The following is a 14,679-nucleotide window of genomic DNA, read 5'->3' as shown; positions in this document are numbered from 1 at the left end:
CCTGTGATGCTTCAAGTGTCTTATTTTCTTGTCCTTATCTGAATTCTGAACAAGACGTATTGGTTCTTGAAAGCTAATGTTTGTCTGTCTATTGTTAAATGCAGGGCAACGTCCACAAAATTATGGAAAAATGTAATTTGCCACTTACTGGGAAACAATGTGTAAATCGTATCATTACGGAGAAGGTAAAGTACATTTCTTTAGTCCTTTTCCAGTCTTTTTTTCCCCTGTAGAAAGTGCCACCAAATCATATTTAAATTACTGTAGTGCAAGCATGAATGATATGCAGCATCACTTAATGATGCAAAGGATAGATCCCATTGGAGGTGGATTCAAGAGTTTGGGTGGGTCTCAGTTTACCTTTGAAAAGTGTGGTTCTTTAGCACCCAAACATACTGGGCCACGTTTTCAAACACATTCTGGTTTCAAATGCCTGTGATAAAATTATGAATAGTGTCTGCTATCAGCCTCTCATGGGACTACTTGTGAAGTAAATTACTACTCAGTGTGAGTAAGGGAGGCAGAACTGAGCCCCAAACAGTCAGTTTGCTACACAAAGTAGTTCAGTGGACCTTTCCAATAGAGGTTGAGGAAATTAAGTTATTGCTGCAACCACCTTTATTTTATTATAAGTGCTTACATTTTGAGGGCTAAAAGTATGATAAGAGGGCTCCCACAGAGATTACCGAGTAGTGTGCTTCAGAAGCAGTCATGTTAGATGCCATTTTCCCACAGTAGCATATTACTGTTGTCTTAAATAAATCTTTCTCCACAAGGTAGAGGAAAACAAATGAAAGGTGAAACTTATTTATAGTCTGAGTCTAGTAACAGGCTACATACAAATGTATAGTTGAAAAGGAAAGTTGAACAAAGATTGGGAAAAAGCAAGTAACCTATAGAAATTTTTATAAGACCCAGCCCTGGTCAGATCCTCCTATGTACATATATGCACCTAGCATATATTCCTATAAGAAATGGCTCTTATGTATATACCAGAATATCACTTAAATTCAGTTGGAAACTCTAACCATCTCCAAACCAACATCCTAAAGTACAGGCGAGTTTCATCTTATGCCCATTTAACATGCGCAAATTCAGCTTTGCGCGGTTGGCAAAAACAAAAAAAAAGAAAAAAAAACAATTTAAATACTGTTCCTGTAGTGCAGGCGATTCCGCCCGCCATTACACTCAATGTAATTTTGACTATGGGCATTTTTCATTTTACACACTGACACCGGCACGTAATCCCAGCATAAGATGAGACTCACCTGCAGGTGTTTCTTACCCCTAGTTTCTGTTTTCAGATTTAGGGATGTAAATCTCGTAAATCAAATGTATAGCCTGATATGTCCCAGGGAAGGATAATTAAGTGTTCAGTCTGAGCTTCAGTCCACTCCTATGTCAGATCTGTGACTTCCCTTTGATTCTAGGTTAAACCATCACCTTTTTCAACTGACTTTCTCTGGGAAAATGTCTAGATATATTATGAGTTTTATTGGCTACTAGCATGCAACCTGTATAACTCTGTCTGACAGGCACCCATTAAATCCCACATTGCCTGTATTTTGCATTTGTGGAAATACAGAAACAGCCTTTATTATTTATTTATTAATTTATTATTAAATGTGCTGTGAGCTGTTGAAGTGCAAAGCAGTTGCCAGTGTGCCAGAAAAAGCTTCAAAAGGTGCTGGCCTTGCTCACTTACACAGGCTTTGCCACTTTATCCCTGGATGTTCTGTGTTTAAAAAAACAAAAAAACAAAAAAAAAACACCCTCTGCTTCATTGGCAGCCCTGGTCTGAAAATAATTCAATTGGACAAAACTGGATGGTGCAATTCACAGAGGAGAAAATCGCCCATGGACCCGTCAAACAATCAAATGTATTTCACTTCTGACCCTAACCTAAAAAACAAAGAAAGCAAGCAATCCCCTCTTCCACCACCAATTGTCACCTCCCAGGCAAGCATAAAATCCAACTGGAATTGCCCGGTAAGATGTAGGTCCCATCTCTACCAATTTGTCTAAGAGGGCTGAATTCATCCAAAGAATAACAGATACATACTTTCACAATATTAACTGCCCTGTTACACTGATATTGAGTATTACACTGATATTTACTGGACAGTTATACATGAGAAAATTGACACACGTAGATAACAGCATAATTTGTTACCATTTCAATGGAAATGTACATATTTCAGCTCACCATTTTTTATTGTATGAATAGTCATTTCCTTGTTATCCCTTCTTACACTAAAAATGACTCATATTTTATTTGAATCTGACAGGCTGTGTTTGATGTGGATAAAGAAAAGGGACTGACCCTGATTGAAATCTGGGAAGGACTGTCAGTGGATGAAATCAAGAAAAGCACTGGCTGTGACTTTACGGTAAGTCGTTGTATGAACAAATGTAGTCGTCATGTTCCAGACCTAGCCATCTTAACAGATAAGCAAAGCACATAAAACCTTTTTCTTTGTAATCCAACAGCTTTCACCTTTCAGCGTGTGTGTGGATGACTGTCGGGGCAAAGGGTGGTACTGAAGTTTAGATCGCATGGATGCTTGCCATGAGAGCAGGGAGGGAAGTTGTAGGTTGACTAAGGTGAGAGCAAATGATGTTAGGCCTGGGATTGGGGACTGGATGAGACAGGTAGAAGAACTGGAGAGGGGAACTGGATTGGCAAGGACAATTGGGGTGTGGAACTGAGCTAATGCATTGAAGGGGATAGGTCAGCTTCACTAGGATGGTGAGTGAATATTTGAGCCTGTTCAATGATGTAAAAATTAGCTCACTCAGCCCCCTTTTGTGTACTGATTTTTCTTACTATATTTTCCAGCACACAGTTTAAAATTGCCCTGTGTGTGAAACGTTCTCTCTGTACTAATCCATAAGGCTGCTACCCTCTCATCCTTCAAATCCCTTCTCAAGAGTCTCACTTCTTCAGTGGTGCATATGTGAAACTGGCCAATAAAAGGTGGAAAGACTTGAGGGGCAGTGGGGTATAACTAATGATGAATATTTAATAAAACAGATGCTGTATATGGTGCAGATGCTGTATATGGTGATGCTGTATATGGTGCAATTGTACATATTTTGAATATATTCTTGTGACAAAAGTAATCTGTCCGCTTATTAGTAGTAGAGCCTACAGGTCTTTCCACCCCTGTGCTATGCTGTGGTCCCTTTATAGGTTGGTACTCAAGGATCTAAAAGAATGACAAAGACAGTTATGGGAAGAGAGAAGTGGTCCAGGGAACAGTCTGTGTCTGGGGACAACCTGTGCTGCTCTTCCTTAAGGGACAAGAACAAGAGCTTTTGTAGAGAGGGTGGGGCAGGGCTTCCTTCTCTCCCAACCAACCCTCACCAGCTCTGGGAAAGGGGGCTGTGTATGTGCTGTCTCTTCTCTCAGAGCCTGGAGACACCAGCAGTGGAAGGTTGATACTTGCTGACCTCTCCCAGTCCAGGTAGAAAAGGGACGAAGGGGTCTACTGGCGGAGAAGCTGACTGAAAGCCACAGTTGGCCTGAGGTAAAGATCACAGTGCAACAAGGGTCTTCTGTGCCAAGGAGGGAGAAATTTGACAGAAAGTCCCCCTCCCCAACTCCAAAGAGGAAGGCTAGGAAGACCCCTGAACATAAGGGAAGAATCTATAAACCAAAAAGGCCAGGACTGAAAATATCAAGTTCTGAACGTAAAGGGGAGCTCTTTGAGGGAAGCTGTATAAGTTAAATAAATTAGATCAGTGGTTCTCAAACTTTTATCCTGTGACCCCTTTCACTTAGCAAGCCTCTGAGTGCAACCACCTCACTTTATAAATTAAAAACACTTTTTTATATATATTTAGCACCATTATAAATGCTAGAGGCAAAGTGGGATTTGGGGTGGAGGCTGACAGCTCATGACTGCCCCATGTAATAACCTCACGACTCCCAGTTTGAGAATCCCTGAATCCCAGAGGAAGGGAAATATTGTTTAAAGATTGTGGAGACAAGTAATTGATTTCTGAACCCCACTAAAGGGAGCTGAGGAAAGTGTGCCTACAGGACACTGCTGTGCCACAAAGGGGTGCTCTGGGGTAGCATCCTGCCACTATCCTCCTTCCACACCCACAATATGGTGCTTGTCCTCTTATTTGGTAAAGCCTTTCAGGGCAGGGAAAGTGAGGACAGATGCCGTCCTTCAGGTGAGGGTGGTACCTAGTACACTGTGCATTCTGTACTACCGAAATACAAAATAATAAAGAAAAAATGACTCCAGTGCTACAGTGGGATACACTAATGTGGACAGCAACCCCATGTGGAGTCCTTGCCAGATGGGGCTGAGAATTGTAAGATTGCAGGCCAGATATTTTGACTTCATAAGCTTCAGTATCTGCATCTGTAGGAATACGTTTTGCTATACAGCGCCAAAGTATTGTGTGTTAGTTTTATTGTTCTGCATTTTTTTAAAGCAGGTATGAGGCAGGTCACTTCTAAAAATAGAATTCCTCCCAATTAGCTGAGTCTATTTTTAATGTTGAAATGACCTGCAACTGGCAGAGTATAACACATTGCTATAAAAACAACTTGGCTGCATAATTCATTGTCCACATAACACCTTACTGAAGTTACTCTATAAACCTTGTGTTTTAAAATGTCTCTTTTAAAACAACCATCTATATTCAGCAGTACTTTACACAAAAGAACTGGTTTTGATCATCCTTCCAATAATGATTTTAGGAAAGGGATTGATTTTTTGCATACTTTGATAATGTCAGGATTTATTTTTCTCCAGTCATAGAGAGCCTCTCACACAATCAGTAAAGTCAATGCTAAAGCATATAAAATTGACTTTTTAGATTCATCTTTTTGCATTCATTACCCACTCTGCTTTAATCTTGCAAGTTTAAGAAGGGGGTTATGCCACAAAGTATTTAATGTTTTTTTATGGGCCATTTGTGATGGGCATTTAAAGAGCTAATGGCTGAAACTACTGTAGTAGCACATGTGGCAGTCATTCATAATGACAACTGATAGTCATTGGGCCAGGGGAAGAGAGTGAGAATGACTGTATAGCCTGGTGGCTAGGGTACTCATTAAGGTAGACCCAAGTTTATGTATCATAGTCATTGGAGTGGGTCATAAACACTGGAAAAAAAACAAAACAAAAACACCCCAATGCATGGCAGAGAGACTCAGAGCCTGGGTCAACTGACTCTCGCTCACAGGGATCATGCTGTGGGGTAAAAATTCCCACGCAGGCTAGAGTCTAGGTTCTGAGGCCCTCCTCCTTTGTTGGAGGGCTCCAGCCCCGGTGGGAATGTCAATATTGCTATTTTTAGCCCCATAATTTGAGCCCAAATCAATTGACCTGGGCTGAGAAACTCGCAGCCATGGTTGTTGTTTGTTGTTGTTTTGCAATGTTGATACAGCCTACTTAATAGTTTATACAAACTGGAACAGCTTCAAGAGGAGAGACACAGAGAGAGTCACTCCAGAATATCCCATAACCCTGTGGCTTGGGGCATTGTCTTCAACTTGGGAGACCTTTCTCATCAGGCAGAGGAGGGACTTGAACATTGGGTCTCCCATATACTAGGTGAGGGTCCTACCCACTGACCTAAAGGTTATAAGGGAGGGGTCTTGCCCCCCTCCTTTCCATCCAGTGTTTTATAAATTTAGTCCACTTTTGTCAAAAGGTCCAATATTGAAACAAAATATTGGGTTGGGTCAAAATGAAACATTTCATTTCAATGCTACTGAAACATTTTGGGTTTTGGGGTTCAGTCGAAACTATTCGGAGAACTTTACACAAATCTGTGAATCGTTTCCAGTTGACTGACACTGCGTTTTTCAGCGAATAGTTTATTCATCAAAAACATTTCACCTAGCTCAAGCCCTGAACTCTGTGATAGAATAATACCTGAAGAGCTGTGTTGTGAATGCTTTTCCTTATACACCAAAATGCTGCTGTTTACACCAGAGCAATAACAATGACTTTACTCCCTTGGTATTCTACTGTTAATTGAATTGTCTCGTTACACTGGCCCCCGACTTAGTAAGGCAACTCCCATCTTTTCATGTTCTATGTATACATATATACCTGCTCCTGTACTTTCCACTCCATGCATCTGATGAAATGGGTTCTAGCCCACAAAAGCTTATGCCCAAATAAATGTGTTAGTCTCTGAGGTGCCACAAGGACTCCTCGTTGTTGTTTCTTAATGACTTTAATGACATTGTGCCGATAGGAATGAAAAGAAGAATTCTCTCATCTTATATCTTTGTCTGCGAAGGAGTACAATTTTGAATAGAACTAAAGAAAATAGATTATGGAATTGAACATTTCTGTTGATAGTATTTTTCGATGGCTTCAGAAAATGTTAGCTAAAATAACTGTCTTTTGCGGTTGTTACAATTTAAGGTTTAATGCATGACTGCACAATTTGTACTTAATTTTATACTGAGCCATACAGGGTGCTGCCCATAATGCAAATGCTTTTGGATCCATACTGCTGCTTGTAAGAAAAATATACAAGGAGAGCCATTTAGAAATATTACGGTTTCTTTGAGAGAGATTTGGCTGTACATTGTTATTTTCACAGCCGGTTTACGTGCTTGAAAAAGCCTCTCCTAAAGGACATCCACAGCAGCTACATGCCAAGGGACAAGTGATTTAGAGTCACCAGTCTTTATTAGGAACCTGGCATTGTATCAAAAATAAACAATTCACCCTGGATTTCAGTAGGCTGTGAAGACAAAGTATTGGCTTATCTTGTACACTTAAATCACATCTGCTACCGCCTGGCTTGTAGATCAGCTTGGCAGAGTAATCTCTTTTGGCTTGTACCAGTTTATAGCTTTGATGAGACGATGAGAGAACAGAATAAGGAAACATTCTTTCGTAGATGTATTTCATTATAAAAATAGGTAAGGCAAGTCTGTCTACATAAAGATTCAGGTTCTTGTTTTTTTCCCGTGAAAGCTCAAAAAAACATTAAAAGCTAACATGGAGCTCAAAACAGTGGCTTTCAGACCAAGAAAAAAACACATGTTTGACTATCAAGCAGCTGTTACTTAGACAGTTCAATATCTTTTTAACCAAAGTTCAAGCCAGTGAATGAAAACTAATGTGAAGTATGGGATGATATCAACTTCTCTGTGGTTTTATTTCATAAAAATGCCTTTCCTTTTTATAAAAACAATGGATTGTTTATATGATGGAGAATGTTTTAAATGCAAAGCCTGTTTTCTCTCCTTGTCACCCCTCTCCCACCCTGGAACTTACATTGACAAAGGGAGTTTTGTACAAAGAGGCTAGAATATGCTGTTTAACTAATGCCTTTATCTGCAAGTAAAGTAATTTCCAGGTAATATGATATAGTGACTATTTAGGCATATAATGAATGGCTGCCCAACCATACAATCAACTCACATCACACTCTTGGAGGTGGGAAGGAGGAAGTTTTGGCTGAGGACACAAGGGCCTCAGCCAAAATGCCCTGGGATTTTTCATGTCCAAGCAAAGCAGACCTCTGAGATACACCACAGATAGAAAGACACTCTGTAACCTAGGTATTTATCTGCCTCAAAGGGCTATAGAACTGAGTGGACCCCTTTAGGATTTAGACCCATGGGGAGTCTATGCATTGTAAACTGGATGATTCCCTGATTTTAAACCATCCTTGGGCTGCTCAAGCATTTTTCTGCTTATTTAATTTTATTTATTCATAGCAAGCAGTTATATTTAGGCCTGATTCTGAAAAGTGCTAAGAATGTGCAACCCCATTGACTTGCAGTGGATCAGACCCTAGGAGGGAGTGGATGCTGGGCACAAGGGACAGCTGTAGTGTCAGATGTGCAAATACAAATGAGACAAATGTGAGATTTAATGTAATGTGCTCATTCAAATATAAAACATTCCAAGCCACACTGCTACTGAAAACTATGACAACAGACAAACAATATCCACTCACTGTAATTGGATTTTGTCACTGTTGTCAAAAAAATACAGGGCTAGAGTCTGCCATTCTCACTCACGCTCAATAGTTCCTTACTCCTCAAGTATTTTTATTTATTTCAGTGGAACCACTCATGGAGTGAAGTACAGCTCGAGTCTGGCAGAATTGCTAAATACAGTGCATATGCATTTTCAGATGTGAAAATGTGAGCCTCCTGGAACCAGTCCCAAGGTGTCCATACACTGAGGGAGTTTCTCCCAATGCTCAATGCACAAATCTGTAGCATTTTATTATCCCACTTTACACTGAGCTTTGAAAAATCAATGTACAGTATCTCATTCCACCAAGATGTTTCATTAACATTCAGCACAGTAAATACACTCTGCATGAACCAAGCCTGGTTTATCAGCTGCTACTTCCACAAGAGACTGCATGTAAATGATGATTTACTGTGGTTCAAGGAAGAATAATTCAAGAAATTAAACTGGGCATTATCTGTAGGAAATAAAGACCTGCACCTCTAAAAGCAACAGGCCACTAATAGTTGCAAAGACAAAATGTGTGAACATGTTCAGCCATGTGAAATGTGTGGGATAAGGCAGCAGAAGAAATGCAGTGGGTGAGATTTTATGGAGACCAATTAATTCTCTAGACCTGAGGTACTGGAGGTATTCTCTTTCATCCTAGGCAGCTGATGTCATCCAGGTTGTCTTTGCTCTTCATGGGGCTGTGAGCAGAAGGTGATCCCTTCCTGGGGCTATCCAGCAGTGTGTCTCTGTCTCTGTACTCAGGGCTTAGTTTTAGCCATACTAATTTGGATCAGTCATTTGTGCATCATTTCAGCTCTCCACCCCCAGCAAATTTCCTCCCCCTCACTTCTCATCCCACACAACACATTCTTTTTTTCATCAGCTCTCCCTTTTGGGTTATTTTTCTGTTGCCCATTCTGTTTTGTTAGGATGGCTGCTCTGTCTCGGTCTATATTACTAATTGGTTTTAAATTTTATACAGTACTATATATGCTGGGAATGAATGACAGAAAACAATCAAATAAAAATATTCTTGCGACGGAATAAGTTGGGGAGTGGAGGGTAAGAAAGTGTAAATATCTTTGCACTGTATTAATGCTAGCTGAAAATATTCTGTCTTTCCTGACTACATCCCATTCAAACTAGCTGCACAGCCACGGATACCATTTCTGTTAAACCCAATCTTTGAATTGTTCTACATGGGCCCATCACGACAGGACACTTCTGTTTTGTGAGGTGTTTGAGGCGGATTGATGGACAAGCTGAGCTATTTTAGGATAATGAGGTTTATTAGCTAAGGATTCCTTGGCAGTCTTGTGTTAATATTATAATGGCAGTGCAATAACCATTGGACGATCTCTACTGTGTTTATAGATTAAAAGCAAGTTGGTAATGGGGTCTCTGCTGCTGCAGTGTTTCATAGTTGGAAATCAAGGGACGGGGACATGCTTACAATAACCTAGTTTGTACTGTTGCATGTTTTCCAACTTATTTTTTTCTTTCTCCTTTTTTCTAGGTTTCACCAAATCTCATCCCGATGAGGCAGATTTCAACCTGAAAAGCAAGCTGATCTGGACTTGCCAGAGTTCGTGTTTCCAAACAGGAGCTCAGTGAAGGGAAATCAGTGTCTGTTTTGCAATTATACTATTTTTAAAGGGCTTTTAAAGTAGTTCCCTAGTAGTTAGACTCCAGTTGTGATAGCTGGGTATAGCTGTTTCTCACATGACATTACAGTCCAGTTTTAATAACAAGGTGAATTTAATACCTAATTTTTTGATAACCTCATACTACAGCCATGATTGTTAATAAGCGTTGGCTCAAGGAAATGCCTTGTAGAAGTAGTTTTATTGCTGAGGACTACATTTTTTTAAAAGTACAGACCTATTGTGCGAACAGACAATGTGCATGCCAACTTCCAACTGCCTGTGCATTTGCTAAATTTTTATCAACAAATTAACCACTGGAAGTGGAAATACTGCAAATGTCATGGTAATTCTAATGCATGGTGAGGCATTCGTTGATTTTCTTCTGGGGGATGATTGCTGAGGTTGTAGCAAACATGTAGACCCACAGATATACATCTGACACATTGGCTGCCACTTCTCTTTTGTGAAAACTTGGGTCCTCAACCTGTTACCAATAAGTCAATGGCAAAACTCCCATTGAAATCAGTGGAAGCAATTGGGCCCTTAACCTTGAATGTGTGATCATTCCCCATGGTGCTATGTACTGGTGTTAATAAGGAGAGGACACACGTTCTAGAGTATGACTCTGGTCCCTTCGATTTGAATGATGAAACCCATAAATGTGTAACCCAGAAAGGGGCTACTTTGGGAGGGAAACACAAAGGGTCTCTTCCCTCAAACAGGCAAGTTGATGGCCTTGCAAAGGGATATGGGCCTGGGTCACAGAGAGGAAAGATGTGTGGACAGATATAATGCTGGGTTGTGGGGAGAAGGGTTTAGTGACCATGGAAGAGTCAGGGAAAGGAGCTCCTTTTCTGAACTGACATTTTATCAACTGTTCAAATTCGGATTGAGGAAAGTTTTAAAGTGATAAGCTTCCTCTTTATCAGCTCTTTCCCCAGGTCTTGCTGATCCAGAGAGCAAGTAGTGTTTCAGGACCTGCATACGTAGAAGCCACAGTCAAGATGAAATGCAGTTTCCTTTCCCTGGGTTTCCTACCCTCCCCACTTGATAAGGCTTTTCCCTTTCCCACTCAGTTACAAAGAGAACTATTGTTTTTCTCTATAGTATAACTCTGACAACACAGGTCCTTCCTTCACAGGCCAGTACAGTGTAACTCCATTACATGGGACCCCAATGCACAAAAGTCCATGTTAAACAAAGTCTAGTACTAGCGCCAGATGCAGTGGCTTCCTTCCCCATTTTTCTAAATATTTTGGAAGTTCCCAAAATGCTTTGGTTAAATAAGGTACTGTCATACATGTGACATCAGCGGTAAGAGTCAGCTGTATGCCAGGAAGCCAGGCAAAAGACAATGATACATAATATAAGCAACCCAGGCAGAGGGAGAAAGGAAAAACCGAACTTGAGACAGATGAGGGAGCTCCCACTTCACAAAGTGCTATTTGCTTCATGTTTTGAGAAGAGCAGGGGGATGTTCTGAACACAGCAGTGGGGGCCAGAAATAGTCCTCCCATGTCCTAGCTCCTCAGTATCCTGGGGCTTCTGTCCTTCATCTCCCTCACCTTAATGGGGAATAATACTCCTTCACAGGGTTCTTGTAAAAGTAGGCCTGATCTACACACACATTTGTACTGGTATAACTAATTTGATTAGGGGTGTGAATGTGTATTGCTATACTGATACAGCCCCTACTGTGGGTGCAGTGATACCTGTATAAATGTGCATTAGACCAAAATAGCATCTCCTCCTTTCCCTAAAGGAATAAGCTATACTAGCATAAGCACCAGTATAACTGTGTGCACACTAGGGGGTTGTACTCCTTTAACTATACCAGTATATAACTTGGGGGTGTAGCCAAGGCCTACAAGTGAATATCAGAAGGAGAAAGCTGTTGCATAAGTGGCAGTGTTAAGGTCGGGTTTAATACAAAGGAAGTTCTGTCTGATATTTAATTTATTTGAAATGACACTGGCAAAAGCACTCCAGAATAGCTGCAAGCACCAATCCTGCACTGGCCCTAGTTTCCAGCCAGTTCTAAGATCAGGAGGTTTCCTAAATTATAAGCTTTGGGAAAAGATGTCAATTAATGGTTTGACCATTTCCACCCATTTGGAGTAAAACCAAAAAAATCAGATGTAAGAAGTTATTCCCAGGTGTTTTGTATAGTTAGATTTCTATGAGGTTGCTCAGTAATGGCTCTGCTATAATGGAAACTAATGCACTGTGGTTTTGCATAAAACAATTCTGCGTTGATGATCGAGCAGCTAAGTAACCTGAGCTAATCCACAAAGACCCTTCATGGATAGTGTTTGCTGTTGAGAGAGTATAGAGTCCTGGGGATGTAGAAAGTAAAAAGTGCATATCATTATCTCTTTTACCGAGGATCAGTTAAGAGCCACATTTGATGGAATGGATGGGATCATAAATGAGTTCCTGCTAGCAATTACTCTTGGATTTACTAAAGATCACTCAGTGTGTATATTGTTTTTCAAAGGCAATATTATGTAAGGAAGGGATTTACCACTCCTTTAATATTTTTAATTTGTCTATAAAGAAAACTATATGTTTAAATAAAGGAGAAGAAATCTTTAAGAAAATCTAGAGAACTGAATGTTATCTAATGGGATTAACCATATTAAATTAAGCTCAATAAAAATTGATTTGGTGGAGAGTGTCTAAAGTTTTCCTCAGAGCATATTTACCACAACTGTGGTATCTGATAGGTGTGAGAGAGCACAGCAAATATATATTACTTCCCCCCCTAAGATCCTTCATTCAGATGCGCTTATAGTCTCTGATTATCATTAGACTTGATGCTCGAAAGAGAGGAAGGGTGTAATAGTAACTAGAAGTTCAATATCTCAGAACCCTAAGCAAAGGACTGGGAGCCAAGAACTCAAGTTCTAATCTTGGCTTTTCTGATTGTTCACTTGTAGCCTTGGAAAAGTCACACACATGCTCTGCTTCAGTTTGCCTAACTGAAAAGAGAGATTTACCTTGTGAGGATTAATTAGCTAAAGTCTGTACAGCAAGTAATATTTTTCCTTGAGGGAAAATTCAACACTTGATCAACAGTATAAAAGAGCAGTTGGGGACTGCTACATGTGAAGAATGTTTTGGACCTGATTCTCCTCACGCTTATATGAGTGTCACTCAGGAGAATTTGAGTGAATTGAGTTACACTAGCAAGCGGAGATAAGAGCTGAATCAGGACTTATCAACATACAACTATAGTGTAAATGTCTGTCTGCCATGCTATCTGTATTTGCTTCAGTAACTTGATACTATGGGAGGGTATTTATATTCTTAGACAAATGTCAAGTGACCCCCATAAGCCAACTGTATTAATTCCATGGTCATGTTTTGGAAAGACTTGTATTATGATGAGTGCAAATGTATAAACTTGATTTTCATAGCAGCCAAAGCCATTCTTGTTACTCAGCCGACAGCTTTCCTGTTAAAGAGCAGAAGCAAGTCTGGTTCATAGCTGAAATGTACAAACTAGGTAGTAGTTGTGATGATAGGTTCTCCTTTCTCTCCTCCATGGCAACATGAGGCCAGGAAGCATGAGGAAAGTCCAATGGGACATCAATGAGATCATTACCTGGACGGCAGCATTTTATAAGGCAGAGATAACATAATGCCCTTGAGTTGAAGAAGGTGGTGATTCTGTCATATCACTATGACTTATTTCTCTAATTGTTTAAACCAATACATGATTTTGTCCCTTGAAGAAGAAAAATGTGAAAAGGTGATATAAATGGCTATTGTACTGTAAACTATATGTCAAAGTCCTTTACGTGTACTTGCAAAACAATCAATACAAATTAAAAGATTTTAAAAGGGCTGATCATGTATATTGCTAGTGCTCTTTAGAATGAAGCATCCTAAGAATGGTCTGTTAGAAACATATGAGAATCAGCAGACTTTGTGCTGGCATATTGAATGTGCTGTAATAATGATGGTGCACCTTATTACACAAAATGTATGTGATATTAGCTGGAGATAGAGGAGCTTTGATAAACAAGAGGAATGGAAAATCGGAGAGCAACAACTGAGGCAAGCTCACTGATCATAGTGCTTTCCATGATATCTCCTCTTATTTACATTGCATGTTTGTCCAGTCTGAATGACAGCTCATAAAAGCATCCCCAGTAAATGCATTTTTCAAGTGACTTGCAGTTCACACTGGTCAAATGTGAGTATAAGGAAAAGGAGATGCCCGGGAGGGAGGAGACGATGAGCCCACCTACATGTAGCAATGTATCAGTAGTCACTTTGTGTGTGCTGGACACCTTAGTGGACTGATTTGTCCCTCTAGAATGAAGAAGATTGCACAAAAGGTGGGAGACAAGCTTTTTATATTTAGTAATACAAGGACTGAAGCTCCGATATTAATGTGCATCTGTAGCCTGAAAATGTTTGAAGGCATCATTCCTCCCTAAGAGGTTAAATTCTAGTGTCTGCCTGGAGAATGATCAATCATGGTGATTGCTGAAATGATGGAAAGGCTGCCTGTATCTGATAGACTTTTAAACGTCATTCGCAGGCATATATGTCAGTGTGTCCTTTTACCACAGTATCACAACCACCACAACAAAAAAGCTGGATGAAAAGCAGGAAGAAAAATGCTCAGACTTTGAGCAGAAGAGATGTTTGCTCAGAAATAAGAGCCCTCAACAATTTCTGTGCATGGCCATGCTCCAGCATTCCCTCTTCCAGTCCATGAATTGAGGTAAAGGTTAGGTATCAGAAATAGGCACATAGGCTACAGTCTTGAACTCTGAAAATCTACCTGTCCTACAGAGTAAATTTCATTGAGTGTGGCAGGGAAGGTGCAGTTGTGTGCACAGAGGCACAGCCCAGGAGACAAAGGGCTAAATGGCTTTAAATCACCTTTAATCCTCCTGATTCTTGGCTATTCCTGGCACCTTTGTGCCCACCAGCATATCTTACACAGCTCCTGAAGGGTAAGCACCATATGGCTTCTGTGGCCAGCAGCACCTCTTTGACTTTCTCAGTAGTATGAGCTCTAGCCCCACCCACACCCATCTTTGACA

At 40.3% G+C, this 14,679-nt stretch overlaps 1 protein-coding gene across 1 annotated transcript in view; it reads left to right on the top strand.

Annotated features, from left to right (window-relative positions):
• OXCT1 (3-oxoacid CoA-transferase 1) overlaps positions 1-13,466 on the top strand; it is a 145,623-nt gene extending 132,157 nt beyond the window's left edge. The window contains exons 13-15 of the mRNA XM_075066927.1: positions 105-185; positions 2,289-2,390; positions 9,487-13,466. Coding sequence (XP_074923028.1) covers positions 105-185; positions 2,289-2,390; positions 9,487-9,528 — 225 coding nt within the window. The 3' untranslated portion in view covers positions 9,529-13,466. The remainder of the gene's footprint in view (positions 1-104; positions 186-2,288; positions 2,391-9,486) is intronic.
• Positions 13,467-14,679: the final 1,213 nt, after the last annotated feature.

Source organism: Chelonoidis abingdonii, chromosome 6, assembly GCF_003597395.2.
Source record: "Chelonoidis abingdonii isolate Lonesome George chromosome 6, CheloAbing_2.0, whole genome shotgun sequence".
NCBI classification, from domain to species: Eukaryota; Metazoa; Chordata; order Testudines; family Testudinidae; genus Chelonoidis; species Chelonoidis abingdonii.
This window is presented reverse-complemented; position numbering and strand designations above follow the sequence as displayed.